Here is a 21,359-nt window from a genome sequence, read left to right on the forward strand (position 1 = left end):
ACGTTGATGCTTAGTTTTCTTACACAGGTAAATAGATTTGAGGGTCTCAGGTACAACTTTGCCTTTTCTTTATCTGGGACTGATAATCTGGTGCCTCAGTCATTCAGTGTTCTACTTCTCCAGTTCACTTACACTGTCATCTTGTTGTTGATCCCACTACTTTTTGGCAAAGTAAATAAGGATGAAGAAGGGGATACTCCTAGAATCATGGAATGTTAGCACTGAAAAGAACCTTAGAGATGATTCAGTACATGTCCCTCATTTCATGAATCCATAGTCTTGGGGGAAGTAGGGTGACTTACTCCAAATCACCCAGATGTCCAGACTTCCATCATTGTGCTTTTCCCATAACATCAGATTGCTTCAAATCAATTCTTTTTGCTCTTTGCAAGTGGTTCTTGTGACAGACTTGATAAAAAGAAAGTAAAGTTATTGTTGACAAAATATATATATTTTTTTCATTATCTATGAACTATGTAGGGCAGTAAGATTGAACACTGGATAGATCAGTGGGGTTGGAATCAGGAAAACTAATCTTTGTTAGTTTAGATCCAGCCTCAGACACTTTTCAAGGGGTGTGACCTTGGTCAAGTCACTCAATCTTGTTTGCCTCAGTTCCTCATCTGTAAAATGAGCTGGAGAAGGAAATGGTAAACCACTCCAGTATCTTTGCCAAGAAAACTTCAAATGGGGTCATGGAGTTGGACATGACTGAAAAGCGACTGAACAACAACAACAAAAAAACTATGTCCTACATAGCTCTGAGAGTAAGATTAACTAGCTCAAAGAAAAGCGACAGGGTTTCCTTGCTTCACCTTAGGACCTTGTGCTCTTTGAAGGATTTCTAACCTTTATTCCAGAAAAATTTTTCCTGAATCTAGTTGTTGTTGAGTTGTTTTAGTCATGTCAGACTCTTTGTGACCCCATTTTGGGTTTTCTTGGCAGACATATTAGAGTGGGTTGCCATTTCTTCCTCCAGCTCATTTTACAGATGAGGAAACTGAAGGAAATAGGATGAAGTGATTTGTCCAGGATCACTCAGCTAGTGTCTGAGGCCAAATTTGAACTCAGAAAGGTGAGTCTTCCTGATTCCAACCCCAGTGCTTGATCCACTATACCAACCAGCTGCCCTTTGAATCCAATAAATCACTGCATTTTGGAGCCAGAAGAATTGGAATGGAATCCTGACTTATTACTCAGAGTTATGTGACTGGAGAAGTCCCTTGCTCTGGACCTCCATTCCCTCTTTGTAAAATGCTGCTAATACTTATGGTAGCAGCTTCATTGAGGGATGATGAGGCTCAAATGAAATGACATGGGTAAAGTGCTTTGTAAATATCAGCAATAAAAATACTAATAATGATGTTATTACCGTTAGATAGCCTTCCCCTCCTCTGTTCCTTAAAACCAAAGGTTATCCTTGAAGGTCCCCTGGAGACCTCTGCTAAAGGTGATGATGACCAGTTGGCAAGGTTTTACTTCAGTATCCTCTGGTGGAAGTGGGGAGGTGGTGTGTATGTGTGTTGGGGGGAAGCCCAGAACAGTTGGCTCCATGGTTTCCTGATCCCTGTTCTCACCACTGTTCTGTGTCCTAGCAGTCACGTCATTAGGCAGCTGTGCAGAAGGTTGACAGCTTGCCAAGTACACAGTGAGGGGGCCTCTTGTCACAAGGGCTGGACCTGAGCCTTGAACTCTGAACTCTGACTGTCCTCCTGGGCCTCTTGTTCCCTAACAACTTGTCTCATCTTAGACCCTTATGTGTGTGGGGAAATGGACAAGCATGGTTTTTTTTTTTGTTCTTTCTTCCTCTGGGGTATTCAGAGGCTCTCTCTAGCTCTGCTGCTTCTAGACAGGCAACGGAATCTCCCTGGTATTTTCTAGGAAACTTTTTAGGCATGGGGAGGGAATGGCAATGTCTTGAGTTCCTGGAAACCCTACCTAAGATTCTAAGAGCAATGCCAGAGACATATGGTCAGGCTTGTTAAGGGCTAGGCAATGAGGATTAAGTGACTTGCCCAGGGTCACACAGCTGGGAAGCGTCTGAGGCCAGATTTGAACCTAGGACCTCCCATCTCTAGGGCTAGCTCTCAATCCACTAAGCTATCCAGCTGCCCCCTTCTTTAGCATTTTTAAGGCTACTTATCCTTAAACTTTACCTGCTCCACTTTTTACACTGTTAGCATCAGAATTAGTTTTGGGGAATTTCAAATTTATCTGAGAGCTTCACTATGGCCAAGATTTCTTTTCCATTCATTCCTAATTTTTTTCCCTTTTCCATTTTAAAATCAATCTCAAGACCTCCTTTCTTGCCCCATCCCACCTAGAAATCTTTCCTTTATTTACTGTACCTTAGTCAACATTCCTTTTCCCTCCTGTAGCCTCTAATCCCCTACTTATGTAGAACTCACATCCATTTTGGTTCGAGCTCCTTTTCAGTCCTGACTCCTTGCCCATCTGTAACTCCAGTCTTTGATCTTTCTCTTCCCTAGCAGCAACTTCTGGCCCTGAGAACCCCGCATGAACCAATGAAGGACCTTCAGGGTGAGCAGAAGGCACAGTAGACTAGAGCCATGATCATCTCACCACCTTTTATGGCTCTGTCCCATTTCCACAGGAATGGGAATACAGTAGGATGCCCAAGAGTACCTATTGATGCCACTTATCAGGTGTTACAATGGTACAAAAATAAAGACTGGGTAGAACCCAATTAACTTTTTAAAGTCAACTCAGGAGGGTTTAAGGGACATTTTGTTGGGTGTGGGGGAGAGAACGGGGTAGGAAACCTGAGGGTACTGGTTATAAGCAAAAGCAAAGACTGGGCAGCTTTTTTTTTTTGTGGGGAAAGGGATAAGAACTGGGAATCAATACTGGAGAGTGGAAAGGAGTGGAGCTATTGGGGAACCTGATTGTGCCCCAGATCTGGCCTGAGGGATGTCAAAAGCAGGGTAAGGGAAAGGGTCTGGGATAATTTAAATAAACTCCATTGGTCAAATGATATGCTTCAGCATTTAAGTCAATGGTTTGGGGTGTTTTTTTGTAATAGAGTAATAACCCTGGGATGTCATGGTGTAAGGAAACATTCAGGTTAAGAACTGAAATTCTCTGAAGTCAGGAAATGCTTGGGGGGAGGGTCCATGTAGCAACAGGACCCTTGTCTCCTGCAAGGCTGTAGGATTGCTTAGTCCTGTTTTTCAGGACCTACACACTCTTGGAGATGTTTTTCTAGCTGTTAAAGCTGAATCATAACATGCACAGGCTGTGCCAGCCAGCTGAGATAATAACAGTAACAATAATACCCAGTGTTTATCTAGAGGGTTATTCCTGTCCTCCTTTCCTGCATCCCTCTGCATCCTGGTCTCCCCACCCCACCCCAATCAAAGGAGAGTAAAGCCCTTTACATTCACAGTCTTGTCCATTTCCTTGACTCTCTTGTGTTGAGGATTATTTCCCCTTATTTGCGGATGGGGGATATGAAAGGAAGGGTGGATGATATTGGTGATATCATAATGGTGATGCTGCAGATACCTAGGAAGTGGGAAAGGCGGGGTGTCTAATAGAACATGGTACCTGAAGTTTGACATTTGTGCTTAAATCCTTGATTCTATCACTTTCTAGCAATGTGACTGGGTAAACCGTCTTAACTTCACTCAGCCCCAGTTTTCTCTTCTGTAAAATGAGGATAATAATCACCTACCTCACAGGGTTGTTGTGAGGCTCAAATGTCACAATAGGTATAAAAAATGACCAAACTTAAAACACTATGTAAATATGATCACGATGACTGGTTTCCTCATCTGTAAGAAAGGGATAATAACACTTGAATAACACTTGTGAAGAAAGTATGTAGTTATCAACTCTCAGTGCTACATAAATGAATTCATTTTGGGGACAATATCCCCAGAGTTTCTGCCTCAAAGTCTCCCTAGTTAGTTGGTCAGGTTAGCCCTGGTCAAACAAAATGTGGATGGGGTAAGGTACAATATTTCCCCAGGGACAAGAAGTTGGAAGGGACAGGTACAACAATTGCAATCCCCTCCAGTTCTAATATTCTAAAAAATATTGCCATTTTTATATCACACAATTTTATGATATTATTTTTATATTTCCTTCCCTCCTTCCCTCTGCCCTACCAAGTAAGCCATTCTTTGTAACAAAGAATTAAAAAAAAAGTTCAGCAAAACCAATACTTTAATTGATTCTGACAGTATATATACATCTATGCAGTATATAGGTATGGTCCATACCCACAGTCCTCTACCTCTGCAAAGAAGGAAGAGAGCTATATCCATCTTTTCATATTCTAGGATCCTATCATCATTATCTCTTTCTGCTTGGAACTTTTCTCTTATTCCTTCTATAAGAGATTGAGAGAAATAAGGAAACTCTCAGCTACTCTCAAGACTATGGTTTAGAACTTGAGAATTTCTCTGGGACAGACTTATCTTTGCTTTAGAATATACCCCAAGTCTTTACGTTCCCCCTCCCAGAGTCTCCAGGGAATTCTGATCATTGTTTCCTACCAATTGCATTTTTGTTGGGCAATGTCCAACCTATTGGCTCTGGAAACAGAAGTCAAAGACCTATCATATACAGGCTGGGTTTGCCCATCCCTCATTTTCCAGTTTCTTATCCCATAAGTATTTTGTTTGCATGTATAAAAACTCAGTAATATCTCTGTGTACAGTTCTAGAGCCAAATTTCTTGTTGAATAGATATTGTTTAGCTTTGCTGGCTTTTTTTATTGCAGGTATGGATGGACGCAGGCACCCAGATCTTCTTCTCTTATGCCATCTGTCTGGGGTGTCTAACAGCCCTGGGCAGCTACAACAAATACCACAACAACTGTTACAGGTAATGTGGGAAGTGAACCTTTAGATATCTTTTGTCATTTTATTACCCATGTCTCTCTCTCCCCTTTGTACTCCATCCTCTCATGAATGAAATCAGCTTCCTTTTCTCTTTTAATCTCATAGCCCTCTCTATTTCACTTATCTTATCCTCTTACTATTGCCTAATTTGTGCTAGAATTATTGTTGTCTTCTTCCTGAGGGTAGGGACCATGTATAACTCTCATAGAACCATTTGCCCAAGTATAACTAGTTGATAATGAAAGAGAATTAATTTTTTTTGTGTATTTCATTTAAAAAATAATTAAGAATATTTTTCCATGATTATATAATTCATGATTCCTTACCTCTCCCCCCTCCCGGAGCTGCCAAGCAATTCCACTGGTTTATACATGTATCATTGTTCAAAACCTATTTCCATATTATTCATATTTGCAATAGAGTGATCTTTTAATGCCAAAACCCCAATCATATCCCCATTGAACTGTGTGATCAATCATATGTAAATGAAAGATAATTTAAAGAATAAAATATCAATAACAAACCTTTCTAATTTTTGTATGATCTACTAGTCAACACAGACAAAATGGATTACACTTGCTGTCTTGAATTAAGCAAGCTGCTTTCCAACAGTTTTACTGAACTCATTCACCTGTAAAACAAAATAGCAAGATTTTTAGATTAGAAGTCAAAGACCTATTGAGCTTAGCAATAGCTGGTTATCCAAAACTTGAAGCAATTTTCAATTTATGTCTAGTTCAGTTCTTCATACATTTTTGGTTTGAACCTATGAGCTACATGTTTTGGGTCTGGACTTGTGATTTCATTCTTTAGGGAAATTCCTTGGTGAGGAAACTCCTTTGCCTTCTATAAGTCAGCAGCTATTCTGCAATTTAGAATTTTTAAAAAAATAATCAAACCCATACCTTTTTGTCTTTGAATCAATCCTCAGTAGCAGTTCCAAGGCAGAAGAGTGGTGAAGGCTAGGCAATGGGGGTTGTGACTTGCTTAGAATTGTCTGAGGACAGATTTGAACCCAGGATCTTTCCAGGCCTGGATCTCTATCCACTGAGCTAACTAACTGCCTCTGCAGTTTATAACTGAGAATTGTCTTGGGCACTGAAAGACAGAGTGATTTGTCCAGAGTCAGACAGACAGTATGTGTCAGAAGTAGGCACTGAAAGTAGGTCTTTCTGATTTTCAAGCCACTCTCTGTCCTTGATATTGTTCATAGGAGAAACTTAATAAATGCTTTTTGAATAGAACAGAGTTGGCCCTCTAGGGAGGTTCGATCCCAGGAAAATTTGGGACTTTTCTAAATTTTCTCCAGTCGTCTTTCTACTTCTTCTAATGATGTGGTGAAGTAAAACCAGCCCTTTGTCAGGGTGAGAAGAAGAAATCATGAAGCACAACTTTAGATACTACAGCGCTAGAAGACCTGCCAGGGGGGAGGGCTCAGGGGAGTGTAGGGCTCTTGAATGATGATTTCAGGTGGGCAGCAAGCTTGAGACCAGGGTTGCTAATAGCAGCCACTCTAAATCATCAGCTTTGTAGATCATCCTCTGGAGATATTTAATCCTGGAACAATTCTCTGTCCACCCCCATACTCTCTGCAGGGTAATGGTTCATGAAAGCTAATTATTAAATTTTTAGAGTGAAACATTTATACTGCTGAAATTGTCCAGTGCCACAGATCAGGACATGGTTTATTATTTTGTTGAATATCCAGACTTAAATAAAGTGATGAGAAAAAATGTTAATAATGTAGATTGAAAGCACTGACATAAAAAGACATTAACAATAACATTAGCATTAAATGTTATTAATGTAGATTATACTTAAAAGTGCATACTTTTTGGGTTTTGAATGGTTGATTGCTAAATGGTCACACTGGCATACCTATGCCTCTTTACCACCTTTTACCACATTATCATATTATTTGTTAATGCAAACAAGTTTTTAAAATAACATTTAATCCCCCCCTCCATTTTTTTCACATCTATTTATTATTATTAAAATTTTGGTACGGGCTAGGCAAGGGGGATTAAGTGACTTGCCCAGGGTCACACAGCTAGGAAGTGTTTGAGATCAGATTTGAACCCAGGACCTCCCATCTCTGGGCTTGGTTCTCAATCCACTGAGCCACCTAACTGCCTCCTTCATGTTTATTGAAGAAATGTTTTTTGAGTTACCTAATTCTCTTCCTTCTTCTAACCTTCCCTCCCTTCTCTCCTCTCTGAGATGGTAAGCAATCTGATGTAGACTTTATTTTATTTTTATTTTTAAAGTCCTTTCCTTTTATCTTAGTATTGATACTAAGTATACTTAATATATGCTAAGATAATAGAATATATAATACACAAAGTATATTATCATGTTCTAAGTATATATATAAATAAGATACTTAGTATATAAAGTATCGATTCTAGGAAGATTGGCAAGGGCTAGGCATTTGGGTTAAGTGACTTGCCCAGGATCAGATAGCTAGAAAGTGTTTGAGTTTGGCTTTGAACCCAGGATCTCCCACCTCCAGGCCTGACTCTCTATCCACTGAAGCACCTAGCTGTCCATTTGTGAACTTTTTTGAAAAAAGAATTGATAAATACTTCAACACAATTGATTTACTTTATAATTCTATTCATTTTATTTTATGAATTTAAAAACATTATTCTGGGGGAAAGTTCATAGGCTTCACCAGTTCTAAAATACACACAAAAATTCCTTGGCCATGTAATTTACAATCATGCTTCAATAATTGACTTAAAATGGAATGTAAACACATCAGAGTGGTGCAAAGTACTGCAAGACATGTGAGGAGAGATTCCTTCTAGTTGTGAGGGCCAGGGAAGGCTTCCTGGAGGAGGTAGAATTTGGGTATGGAAGGGACTATTTTTTTTAATTGATTTCTTTAATCAACAACCTCTTATTAAGTAGAGAACATGTGCAAGGCCCTGCTGATTGCTCTCCCTCCTAACAATAAACCGAGGCAGTGGGCAAGTCCTTGCCCTCAAAATGATTACAGTCTCCTGGATGTTTGATTGCAATTGGGTGTTTGATGGGAAGGTGATTAGCTACGCCTGTCTTACTACTTCTGGCTCTTCCCTTCCCCCAGGGATTGCATCTCACTATGCTTCCTGAACAGTGGCACCAGCTTTGTGGCTGGTTTTGCTATCTTCTCCATTCTGGGCTTCATGTCTCAGGAGCAGGGGGTGCCCATATCCGAGGTGGCAGAGTCAGGTGAGTGGCACTGTCCTGGAAGGAGCAGAAGGAATGCGTGGGTACTGGAGTGAGGTCAGCTCTGACACCAGCAGCATACTGATCTGCAATCAGAAAGACTTTTGCTGGCTGGGACTTTCCTGGGGAAATCTCAGCAATGCCCACTGATACTTCCAGGTTGGGGAAAATATAGTCTAGCCATCTCAAAGTGGAGGTCAATACTAATCTGAGTTTTAGGGAGACCAAAGAACAGCCTAGAAGGGGTGAAGTCAATGACTCTTTAATCAGTGCCTACTGTGTGCCAGGCACTGTGCTAAGTGTTGAGAATATACCAAAAGGCAACCCCCCAAGCCTCCCCAAACCCCAAACCAAAAGTCTCTGCTCTCTAGGAGCTTCCATGCTGATAGGCAACACAAAATGCAAACCAACTATGTACAAATAAGATATAGAAAGGATAAACTGGAGATTATGTCAGAGGGGAGGATACTGGGAAAAGCAGAAAGTAAGACTTTAGCAAAGACTTGAGTGAAGCCAGAAGGCAGAGATGAAGGAGAAAAGAATTCTAGGCAAGGATGACAGTCAGTATAAATGCCTCCGTTTGAGATATGGTGTGTCAGGTGCAAGATATAAGATGCCTAGAAAGGTAGGAAAGGGCCAGCTTATGGAGGATTTTTAAAAATAGTCAAACAAGATTTTACATTTGATTCTGGAGGTGACAGAGAGTCCCTGGAGTTGGAGGGGATAATTTGATTGGTTCTGTGTTTCAGGAAGATCAGTTTAAAGTGAAGTGAAAGATGGACTGAAGTGGGTAGAGATTTAAAGACCAGGGAGACCAACCAGCAAACTAATGCAATAGTCCAGACATGAGCTGGTGAGGGAAGAAAGGGGAATATAGGAGAGATGTTGGGAAGGTAGAAATGATAGGGCTTGGCCACTGACTGGGTATAGGTGGTGAAATTGAGGAGTCCAAGATGACACCTAAGCTACAAGCCTGGGTGACTGGAAGGGTGGTGTTGTCCTTGATGGCAATAGTTCAGAAGGAAGAGATGTGGGGAGAATCTGGGAGAAAAGATATCAGGTTTAGTTTTGAAACTACTATGAGATAATGAGTTTGAGATACTCAACAAGCAGTGGAAATGTGAGACCTAGAGGTCAGGAGAGAGGTTAGGGTTGGACAAAAGGATCTGAGAATCCTGTGCATATAGATGATGTGTAGGTGGGGCTTACTGTGCCACAGCTGACCCCTCCCCCCAGTGCTATCTTACAAACATATAGGCTACTTTCTTGGAAAATGCCATCTCGTGTAATAGGAAGGACAGTGCCTGGGAGTTAGGAGTCTTGGGTTTGATTGCTAGCTGTTGTGTGGTCACAAATCAAGTTACTTTATTCCTTTGGGTTTCAGTTTCCCTTACCTGTCAAATGAGAGAGTTTAGATGAAAAAGTTAATTACTAAAAAAAAACAAAAAACAAACCTCTTTTTAGTTCTGTGATTTTATATCCCCTCTCTATCTAGTACCTCATTTGTAGGGGCAGAAGCTGAGGAATGTGGGGAGTGGTCCCTTGGGAGTGTAGTGACCAGAGTGAGGATTAGGATCTTGGAATCTCAGAATTGGAGTGGGAGGGAATTGATCATAGAGTCTAACCTCTTAATTTGACATATGGGAAAAATGAGGCCACGAGAAGCTGGGAATTGCAAAAGGTCACACTTGGCAGAGTCATCATTCAAATCCATAGCTTCTGATGCCAAATCAAACTCTTTTTCCCATGCAACCATACTGCCTCTTTCTCTGGAATGGTATAGATCTAGGGAGTCAGGGTTCACCTGAATCCAGATCTTCTTATTTTAAATGGAAATTTTTTGCAGTTGAACATCCCCCGTTCTTTCTCTTTTAATGATCCTTACCCTCTTTCTAGGACTAGACTCTTTTACTTTGCTTCTTGCTATAGGTCCTGGATTGGCTTTCATTGCATACCCCAGGGCTGTGGTGATGTTGCCCTTCTCTCCTCTTTGGGCCTGTTGTTTCTTCCTCATGGTTGTGCTGCTTGGGCTGGATAGCCAGGTATAAATCATTACCTCCCACCTGAAGGCTGACAGATGTGTGTGTGTGTGGGGGGGGGGGATGGGGTGGGTGGCTGGAGGGAAATAAAAGAGAGAAGTGGAGCACCATGGGAGAAGAGGACTTTCAGCAGCTCTGATTGAGGAGGGAATGTCAGGAGCTCAGAGTCCCTTCTGAGTAGCACTAGGATCTTTGGACATGAGGCCAACAACTTAATGAGGCATAAGCCAGTTGGCATGAAGAAAAAAGAGTTGGCCAACCCTGGGGAGAGAGTGAGCTGATGAAATTTACCTTGGGAACAGCCCTCCTCTATAATTTTTTGCCCTCTCATCTAGTTTGTATGTGTGGAGAGCCTGGTGACGGCCTTGGTGGACATGTACCCCAACATCCTTCGAAAGAAGAACCGACGGGAAACTCTGATTCTGGCGATTTCTGTCCTCTCCTACCTCATTGGACTGATTATGCTCACTGAGGTGAGTGGCCCTTGGAGCTAGAGTGTGGGATGCACTACATGTGGGTCAGAGCCAGAGTAGGGTGACCCTCACCAAAGAGATGGAGCAAATTTCTGAAGTATCAGGTCTTTCCAGGAAGCCAAGAGTGCCATTGCTTCCTTTTCTTTATCCCGAAGAAATATGAGGAAAATATTCTGCCATAGACTTTCATGGTAGAATGAGAAATGTAGTGAAGGAGGAGGGTTGAGTGTCAGAACTGGCAAGAAATCTGACTAGAGAGAGCTTACCTCATTGGTCCTGAGATATAGGACTTTGGACCCCAGAGCTGTGGCCATTAGCAAAGTCAAGTCCTCTTTATCCATTTCATGGGCAAATTAAGCTTCAAAGGAAGAAGAGTCTGTTTTATTCTACATGATGGTCTAAGGGAATAGGAAACATATGAATCTTGACACTTCTTATTTGATGGGTTCTTAGGTACAATCCAGATCTAAATCTATGATCCTCTGATAATGAAGAGAGATTTCCTATATGCCCATTGCCCCTCAGAAAAAAAAGTACCAGCTAGCCCTCAGACCATCTGGGAAAATGTCCAGATACTTTCAGCTGTAATCTGATCCTAGCTAAAGGGCTCTCCTAACCTGAGGCCAATGAAAGGGAAGAGTGTCTCTGTTTCTATGCCCATGGACTGGAATAGCCCATTAGAGGATATCCCATGGGTGTGGAGGTGGACAGGTCCCCCAGATGTTCCTCTCCTCTCTTTCTTCTTTGCCAGGGTGGAATGTATGTGTTTCAGCTATTTGACTATTACGCGGCCAGTGGCATGTGCCTATTATTTGTAGCCATCTTTGAGACACTCTGTGTGGCCTGGGTATATGGTAAGTGCCCCGACCCAAAGAATGCCTAATGTTTCTTCAGCAGAGAAGGCACTCAGGCATCAAGGGTATACTGATGAGTACCTTTTCCCAGGATCCTTCCAGCAAGGTGGTTGATATTCTGGACTCCTCATGGTTGGAAAGGCCATTTCGGGGGTTATTTCATCCAACCTCTATCCTCTAGTGAGGAGGACTATACCTATGTTATCCCAAGGATACAGATTTTTGCCCTTTTCTCAAAATTCTCAGAGGAAAGAAATTTAATCAAACTCTCTCAACTACCCCCTCTAATAACATTGGAAGTCATAAAGTTATGCTATAATTCTGAATTATATTAACCCTGCTGTGGATCAGACCTATTATCCTTTTGCCATAATAACTTTATACCACCTTGGCATCTCCCATGTTTTAGGCCCCAGGCATGGCTCTTAGCCTATTGTCCTGAAACTCCTTCCCTGATGATGCCTCTGAGCAGAAAGGCATATAAACAATTTCTCCCTCTTTCTCCTCTTCTCCCATCTTCTTGCAGGAGCTGAGAGGTTCTATGATAACATTGAAGATATGATTGGCTATCGGCCATGGCCTGTTATCAAATATTGCTGGATATTTCTCACACCGGCTGTATGCACAGTAAGAAAACCCCAGAGGAAGCAAGATAGGTTGAAGGGGTGAGGGCACAAGAAGCAGAAACAGTTTCTGGAGGGAGCATCACATCCTTCAGGAAACAACTTTTCTGATGATCTCAAAGTACTTTATAGCTTGGATTCTCATTCTCCTTCCTTGTTGGCATAGAGAAGAGTTCCCGTCATATGTAAGAGGAAGGAGCTGAGGACAAGAAAAGTCACAGAGATTGTCTGAGGCCAGAGTCTAGTGATGGAGCCAGGATAAGGACCTCGGGGGTGGGATGTTAATTCTATATTTTGGGGTTTTTTTGACCATGTTACCTTAATCCGCTAGTAGTACATGTCTAGCACCCTCTGTGGATGGTTTCTTGAGCTAGGTACTACTGTGAGATACAAAGAAAGAGGAGGTATCAATAATCTCTTGAGAAACTCATAGATAAAACTGACTCATGACAAAGGTAAAGGAATATATATATATATATATATGTGTGTGTGTATATATATATATATATACATATATATATAACATTAGCATTTAAGCAAGTGAAAATGAATGTAGCACAAACAATGGATACTGTGAGTTAATCAGACTGTAAAATAATTGTATAATTAGGGCCAAGGAAGAACTAATCAGAAAAGATTTCAAGGAAGAAGTGAGTTGTTTAACAGAGTATAGAAGGGATTTGAGGACAAGAGAATGAAAAGCAGGGAGAAAATTGACAGGCATGGGGAGTAACCTTCCTGACATACAAGCTCTATAGAATGGTGGGCAGCAGGAGGGGTGGTCTGATTATACCCCCACTGACCTCTTTCCATTCCCATTCTTTATCCTTAGGCCACCTTCCTTTTCTCTTTGGCCAAGTACACCCCACTGACCTACAACAAGAAGTACACTTACCCATGGTGGGGTGATGCTCTGGGTTGGCTCCTGGCGCTCTCTTCCATGGTCTGCATTCCTGCCTGGAGTGGTTATAAGCTGATGACTCTCAAAGGCTCCCTGAGGGAGGTAGGGAGGACTAAGGCTGGGGAAGTGGGAAGGGTACACTCTAAGAAGGTTAGATTAGTACTTTAAGAATAATGAAGGGTTGAGGATGGAATGGAAGGGAAGAAGTCAGAATGGAGTCATGGTGGTTGTCTTGGTAGGTAACCTTCTATAAATTAGCAAGTAACACTAGTATTAAGGGATCCTAGAGGTGCAGCAGTTAGGTGGCTCAAGGAATAAAGAGATAGGCCTAAAGATGGGAGGTCCTGAGTTCAAATATGGACTTAGACACTTCCTATCTATGTGACCCTAGGCAAGTCACTTAACCCAAGTTGCCCAACTCTTATGCCTTGGAACAGATACTTAGTATTGGTTCTAAGACAGAAGATAAGGATTTGGGGAAAAAAGGATTATAGACTATGAATTTGAAAGAACCTTAGTGGTCATCCAGTCCTATCTATACAATAAATATCAATCCTCTCTCTTTCATTTCCTTGACAGGTTATCTAGCTTATTCTTGATTACTTTCAGTAAAGAGGAACTATTGCCTCCTGCCCTCCAAAGCAGCCTATTCCAGTTCTGGTAATAGATAGGAAGTTCTTCCTTATAGTAGTAGTAGTAGTAGTAATCTTTCGGAAACTGAGGATGATGATTGTCTTTGTGCTCTTTCATCTGTGATGTAGATGAGTGTGCACAAAGACACTTGTGCGTGAAGGAGATTTAAGTGGAAAAGTCGATGCACAGAGACAGTCCCACTCTCTCGGCATTGGAAGCCTAGGTCCAGTGGCACGAAAAGTCATTACACCTGGAGACTTCCTCAGTTGCATTGGATGGCCATGTTGTCTTTTGTGCTCCAACATGCCCTAAGCACTCCACAGTGCTTTGCTGTGTTGCCCTTTCAGCTTTTATCCTTCTTATTGGTTTCTTCCATCTGTTCAGCTGCTTGAAATCTACCTTCCCATAACTTCCAAGCATTAGTTTTAGTTCTAGAGAAAGGCCAAAGAAAATCAACTTGTTCTGGAACATTCACTTGGAATTTGAAGAGTGTTATTACACAGTACATTGGGGTTAAGTGACTGGCCCAGGGTCACATATCTAGGAAAGGTCTGAGGCCAGCTTTGAACCGAGGTCTCCTGCCTTTAAGCCTTTCTGCCCCATCATGATTCATTTTATAGATCTTTCCCTTGTCTTCCTCTTGGTATGCTTCAGCTTCTCAGGGTCCCTTCCAAATGCAGCATAACTTTACATATATTTAACGGGGGCTTCCATGACACACTATTGATTCCTGACATTACATTTCCAACAAAACCTCTATGAAGTCTTCAGTGGGCAAGTTAGGAAGTCAGCCTGTGCTTATGAGTTTAAGGGCTATGACTTTGGGTTTAAGGAAAATGGTGGGAGACTTGGTGGGCATGGCAAGGTGGGAAACCAGAGCATGTATTCAGATCTGAAGAAGACAATGGGAGAAGTTTGTGGGATTAAAGGGCCCCAGTGTTGTATCTTCTTATAGCCTCTACCCTTTGTCTTCCAGAGAGTTCGCCAGCTCATATGCCCAGAAGAGGACCTGCCCCAGCGGCTATGTACAGCACCTCCCACTCCCTCCACTACTAGGGCAGCACTTCTTAGGCTCACAGAACTTGAGTCTAACTGTTAGAGGTCAACTCAGACTGTGATCTGGAACCCACTTCTGGTTTTCCAAAGTCCTACATATTCAGTTCCTTTCCTTGTCCTAGATAGGGCTGCAGAGCTGAGAAGGCAAGATTGCTATGCCTTTTTGGAGGAAGGGGCTTTCTATACACACCCAATCCCACTTCACCCCAGAATCATAGACAAAATACTAGGGAGTGTCCTGCACTATTCCTTCTGGGATGGAGGTCTCATGACCCCAAATTCATGTTGGGTGGGAGAGGAAGAAACTGAGTGCAAATTAAGACTTCAGTTACTTGAGAGAGGAGAATCTTTTTGGGGAGGAGAATGGGTTGGGGTGGAGAGAGACATTAAAAAAAATAGGCCATCTCCATTCCATTAAATTCACATTTTCCACACTGGTTCTCCTGCAAAAGCTTAGCCTTGTCTCTGTTTCTTTGTCCTTCCAACCTGTTTCCCTAATTTCCTTGCTTCACGATACTGTCTCCTTCTTCCTCTATTCCCCCTACTTCATGGAACTTGTAGGAATAGGAGGGATGGAACTTGTAGGAATAGGAGGGAGCTATTCATTGTTTATGAGGTCTCAAATCCCCATGATCTTTACCACAAACAAGAGTTATGTAGGTCTGTTATTTCTCCTTTATGCATTATCATTGTCATGTCTACCCTGAAATTTCAGAGTCCTTCCCTTTCTTTGATTCCCTCCTTTTTTCTTAAGAGCTAAAAAAAACAAACAACTTTTTTTTAAAATTTCTAAAGAATTCCAAAGATTCCAAAGATAAAATTCCAAAGAATTTCTAGACAGAAGACATGGCCTGTGTCCTTGAGGGATTTTTAATCTAGTTGGGGAGATTTGATAAATACTTCAGCCTGAAGTTAGTGTGACACAGGAGGAAAAGCCCTAGAGACCTGGGTTCCTGTCTCAGTCACTCGTGCATGTCCTTCTCTCCTACTGCCCTAGCTTCTTTCATCCCCTTCCCTTCCCTTAGTTTTCCTTCATAGAGCCTTGTTGAGTGAGGTTCCACAGTTCCCATGATCAGAGTAGATGGAAAAATGGATGGATGGAAGAACACCAAATGGAGTGTTCCATCACCAAATTCTTGGACCATATGAAACCATCTTTTCTTCTCTCTAACCTTCCCTTAAAGTATCCATATTTTGATATAAAAAGGTTCTGGTGGTAGGTGCAGTGAGAAGAGTTACTGGGAAAGTGAAGGGCTGATCCTTATGCACAGAGAGAAAAAAAGAAAGGCAGACTGACTTTCTCTGGCATTTCTTTATATCTTTCATTAGCATTTACCAAGTGCCTGCTGTGACCTACGGTGGCAAAAGCTCAGAATCAGATGGGACCTCAGGACATCAAGTTCAACTTTCTATATGACATTCCTAATAAGTGGTTATACAACCTTCTCTTGAAGACCTTTATTGAGGGGCAATCTGATTCCCCACCCTCAAGACCTTGATACTCTTTTCCTCAAATATTCTTAGAGCACTTTGCTTGTTGTTTCTTACCATTTTTGATCTTTTATTATGCTTATCTATATATCTATAATATCTAGTGCCCTATATGGTAGGCTCTTTGAGGGGAAGTTCTTTGGTTGTTTGTAATATGGGCCTTGATACAAGAGTAGGAATTAGACTAAGAAGAGATAGTAGGGCACTTTGGGTAGAAGAAGGAATGGAGATGAAGAAAGCTGTGACCAAGGACAGAAATGTGTATTTCAGATTTTAGTATTATGGAATCACAGGTATAGATTTGGTAGTAATGAAAAATAGGGTTGAAGAGATAATTTCCTATCTCACTCCTCTTTTTACTTATTTGCTACTTTTTGCCGTTTAGTTCATTCTTGGTTATGGGTTGTTGCTGAGGGATGAGTATAATTGAAATCCCTATATCTTATGTTGGTTGGTCATTATTTTAAATAGTTTTAAACTTCTCTTTTCAACCATATAGTTTGCTGGAGTTGATCTCAGGGATTACAAATGATTCTCTTCCCTATTGCTCCCTGGCATTTTAGGTGGGCTCTTGACAGGGAGGAAAATATACTACAGAGGTAGTAAGTAGTAAGAGGCTGACATAAGAGAATCCCATATTCTCCCTAATCCACACACTGGAGCATCAGCCCTAGGACCATTAAGAGTTGGCTATATCTGCAGGCATTATACTTTCAACTCTTCTGCCTTTTAACCCCTTTCTTGATCTGTTTCCTTCAGACCTCACAAGAATAATAACTTTGCTGAGCAGGTTTACAATCGCCAACCTCAAGTTCCCAATCTTTCTTGGTCCTCCTATTCCCAAGTGATCCCTCTCTGCCTTAGGAAAGAAAGACTGTGGCAATGATGCTACAGGCACAAATGTGAGAAAAAACCCAACTTGGAATCTTGGGAGCCAATAGCAGTATCCAAGCTCCACCAGCAGTGGTCCTCATCTTCCCAGGGTCTGCTTTCTTTTTTCAGTGATCAGTTGTCACTATCAGATATAGCCACAAGGGGGTGGCACTGCTGTAGACAAAGCCTTACTTGAATTTCAGCACCTGGAGGGGATGATTACATTTGGTACATTGCTTATGTGTCTATGGAAAAGGGTTGAATCCTGCTGGGCAAAGCTGGATTTAAGTTTGAATGCAAAGCTACATGTGACAGGGACCATCCTCTCTTTTGCTGGCCAGAGTCCTACCATAGCAGAACCTTCTGGTGTGTGCTTCAACCCCTTTTCCTAGAACTCATGGGTGTAGGATCAAAGCTTCCTGAAGACCACTTCTTTTCATAAGTGGAGAATTACAGAATACTGGACATGGAAGACACCTTAGAGATCATCCAGTATAATCCTATCCTTTTGGGAATAAAAAGATATGGATGCTTTCTGTTTTTTTATATCTTGGACATTTTCCCAATACCTCCCTCTTTCCCCCCAATGAACCCTCTATTGTGACAAAGTCAAATAAAACTGACTGATAGGTGCATATGTAACACTATCCCTATAGAGACCTCTTCCCCCTTCTGTTGAGAGAAGGGGAGTATGTGTATTCCTTTTTCCAAGCCCAAGACTGGTTATTTCAATGAATTTGAGTTAAACTGCCTTTTAGCATTGTTTTTGATTACATTATTGTAGTCATTGTGTATATCATTTTCCTTGTTTTGTTTGCGTCCTTCTTTAAGCTTTCCCAGGTTTCTCGGAATTACTCCTATTTGTTGTTTCTTACGGCATAATAGTGCTCCATTCCATTCTCATGTCAGAGCTCATCTGTCCCCCAATGACATTTTATTGTCCTATTTTTTCTACCTACAAGAAAAAAATAATTATTTGGTTTCTATGGGACCTTTCTTTTGATCTCTGACCTCCTCAGGATTCATCCCCTTCATTTTACAGAAGAGGCATCTAAGACCCAAAGATTAGAAGTTATTGTTCCAAAGTCATAAAGTGGCTAGGATTTTTACTTACCTCTCTGGGTACCATGAATTCATGGATGTGAATATCTTCAGTCTGCTTGCCCTCATTTTGTTTTGACTGTGTGTAGCACCTTGAGTCTTTAAACATGGTAGCTACTTCCAGATCCATAATATTCAACAGATATTCACAGATTTAATTCATTGCACTCAGCCCCTACTTCCACCTACCCAAACCAAAGGAAACGTGTGATACCACAGTAAAGCTTAAGATATTAATTCAAACAAAATGTGAAATAAATAACAAGGAATCAAATCAAATAATAAGTACTCACACAACCCATTTCATAATCATCTGGGGACAAGAGGCAGGCTTCAAATCAACTCATCTCTCCTCCCTTCATTACTTCCCAGCAAAAGGCACTGCAGCCTAGGGAATGGAAAGGAGTGTGATCGATTTGCCCATAGATGGATGTTGAAGCCCTGACACCTGGTAGGTGCCTTGGCTGAGCATGTAAACATGAAAGCTTTGCAGCCTGCCTCCCTGGTTGTTTCCTTTCAGCCCTGGGAAGCAAGAGGAGGGAGAAACTTCTGCAGTTCTTTCTACCAAGAACAAGACTGAAGCCAGACTCAACTCCCCATTTTCTTGCTCTTTCTCTTTGGTGTTCTTCTTTTCCTACTCCAATTCAGGTTTGCCAGCTTTCTCCTAAAAGTTTGTACTGCTTCACTGTAATCCAGCTCACTTCTCCAATGAGTACACACACACACACACACACACACACACACACACACACACACACTCTGAGACCTAGTTAGGAGATGGGATGTGTGTGTGTGTGTGTGTGTGTGTGTGTGTGTGTGAAAGAGAGAGAGAGAGAGAGAGAGAGAGAGAGAGAGAGAGAGAGAGAGAGAGAGAGAGAGAGAGAGAGAGAGAGAGAGAGAGAGATTTGTTGTTCAGTTGTGTCTGACTCTTGGTGAGTCTGTGGACCATACTGTCCATGGGTTTTCTTGGCAAAGATACTAAAGTGGTTTGCCATTTCCTTCTCCAGTGGATTAAAGAAACAGGTTAAGTGACTTGCCCAGGGTCCCATAGCGTCTGAGGTTAGATTTGAACTCAGGTCTTCTGAACTCCAGACCCAACACTCAATCCATTGAGCCAGTTACCTGCCTCCTAGGCAACCAGAGTTTAAGTGACTTGTCCAAGGTCACATTTGTGACCATCTGTCTGTCTCTATGGCTTCATGTGCCAAAGCTATGTGTTTTGGTGACCAAAAGTACTCATACTGGAGTGTTTTCCCAGAGTCCCTAGAGAATGAGGATAGCATTGCAGTCTGAAGACAAACAAATGCCCCATAGGCTGATTGTAAAATAGTGTTCACATGTTTAATCTTTTGCATAATGCTAAAATGTATTCAAAGACCTTTCTAAATCCTTTAGTTAAGTGTTTTGGGGGAACTGGGAGTGGTGAGGATGGAGCAGGACAATTTGGAGATTAATAAACACAACTTTGTTCTATTGACTTAAAAGATACAACATTAGTCCTGGTGTCTGGAGACTTGATTTCAAAAACTGCCTCAGATACTTGCTAGCTATGTGTCTGGCTTTTGTATGTTCCTGACTCTGCAACCTGATTTAGGGTGAGGCCTTAAGCCATTGCAGGGGTATGGAGGAAGTGCTTAGGGGAATGTTCCTGCTGTATCTGCCCTCTGCCAGGAAGGGCACAAACTGGATCCTGTACTGAAGGAGTCACACAAGGCATGGCGTGTGGCTTGCTTGCCTGAGGGTCACACCTAAGCAGAGAAGAAAAGTTCCAAAGAAAAGGCAGCTGGGGGAGTCCCTGAAGCAAATGGTAGCTCAATGAAGAGTATAAACAAGTAGATTCCCACAAAGGTGCCAAATACACCCAGATGCCCACACCCATTAGTGAAGGAATGATTGCCCAGGCTTCTAGCTCAGAAGGTCCACTTACCCTAATGTGGTTGTTGTTTGTCCGTTGTGTTTTTGAGGAGAACCAATGACATCATGGGGCGATGCCTTGACTTGCTTGTGAATGAGATTTCAGGGAAACACAAAGTCATCAGCTTCATTCTCAGTTCCAGAGTCATCAAAGTCCATTGGCAAAATGAAAAAAAGCATTCTAGAAATGTGAGCAGTTAGATTTACTTTAGCACAGAGGTTTTTCAGCTGGACATAAGAGAGTTGCCTGCTTTGGCCTCTGGGCCCCCAGTACTCTAGGAGCTCATACCCAGAGATACACATGCATGTGCAAGTCCTCTTGTCTCTGGCTTCCAAGCAGATTCAGGAAAAAATTATTTAGCATATCTTCAGAGCACCGCGATACAGTGGAAAAGAAACAAGGTCCTTGTCCTCATAGAACTACAGTCTAGGAGCACAATTCTACTGATCAAAAGTGAACCTTCTCACCTGAGCACATATGAGCAAATCTAGGCATATCTTTTTTCTTTTAAACCCTTATATTGGTTCCAAGGCAGAAGAGTGGGGAGGATTAGGCGATGGGGGTTAAATGACTTGCCAGAATCACACAGGTAGAAAGTGGCTGAGGCTAGATTGAACCTAAGGCCTCCTGTCTCCAGGTCTGATTCTCTTTCCACCCAGCTTCCCCCAAACATATCCTTCTAAACTCTATGGGGCCTTCTCCTCCACACATTTGACCTTGGATAAGACTCAGACACATAAATACATGCAAAACCAGATAGAAACTTTTCAGACTTTTCAGGACAAGTGAGGATTCAGTGACTTTGTAGACTTCCTTTCAGAAGTAGTATTGTCTTCTCATGTTGATAGTGGTCTGAGCATCATTGAAGTATGACCATACCTTTCCCTTGGCCTTCACATTTATGGATAAGAGCCAGTTCTGGGGTGATTAGAAAGTTGAACCTATTTTTGTTTTGGCATGGCCAAGAGGTGACCGCTGAGGCCTTAGGGAGGAGCCTGGAAGGTCAAAGTCAGGAGAAGTCCCCAGAGGTTTTATAGAGTAGAGAAGTGACATGATCAGATTAAGAAAATTAATGTGAGCTGCAGCATAAAAGTTGTGCTTGAAAGGAGGCAATAATGGTGGCAAGAAGATGAATGAGAAGACTATTCAGATAGTTCAGATGATAATTTAGGATGATGACATTGGCCATTTGGAGAAATGAAGTCAAACAGAAATAGAAAAGAAGGGGCACTAAACCACACCTAAGGATCTTGGTGGGCTGTATGTTGATTTGGATAACCACTTATTAATGTTGTTCAGTCATGTCTAACTTTACATGA

At 41.8% G+C, this 21,359-nt stretch overlaps 1 protein-coding gene across 1 annotated transcript in view; it reads left to right on the plus strand.

The window, feature by feature from the left end:
• The window catches only part of SLC6A13 (solute carrier family 6 member 13), a 43,311-nt gene extending 25,493 nt beyond the window's left edge, over nucleotides 1-17,818 (plus strand). Inside the window, exons 8-15 of the mRNA XM_001366298.4 lie at nucleotides 4,748-4,851; nucleotides 7,960-8,084; nucleotides 10,011-10,123; nucleotides 10,456-10,593; nucleotides 11,345-11,447; nucleotides 11,974-12,074; nucleotides 12,903-13,073; nucleotides 14,581-17,818. Coding sequence (XP_001366335.1) covers nucleotides 4,748-4,851; nucleotides 7,960-8,084; nucleotides 10,011-10,123; nucleotides 10,456-10,593; nucleotides 11,345-11,447; nucleotides 11,974-12,074; nucleotides 12,903-13,073; nucleotides 14,581-14,703 — 978 coding nt within the window. The 3' untranslated portion in view covers nucleotides 14,704-17,818. The remainder of the gene's footprint in view (nucleotides 1-4,747; nucleotides 4,852-7,959; nucleotides 8,085-10,010; nucleotides 10,124-10,455; nucleotides 10,594-11,344; nucleotides 11,448-11,973; nucleotides 12,075-12,902; nucleotides 13,074-14,580) is intronic.
• The last annotated feature ends 3,541 nt before the right edge of the window (nucleotides 17,819-21,359 follow it).

The sequence above is a fragment of the Monodelphis domestica genome, chromosome 5 (genome assembly GCF_027887165.1).
Source record: "Monodelphis domestica isolate mMonDom1 chromosome 5, mMonDom1.pri, whole genome shotgun sequence".
In the NCBI taxonomy this organism is placed as follows: domain Eukaryota; kingdom Metazoa; phylum Chordata; class Mammalia; order Didelphimorphia; family Didelphidae; genus Monodelphis; species Monodelphis domestica.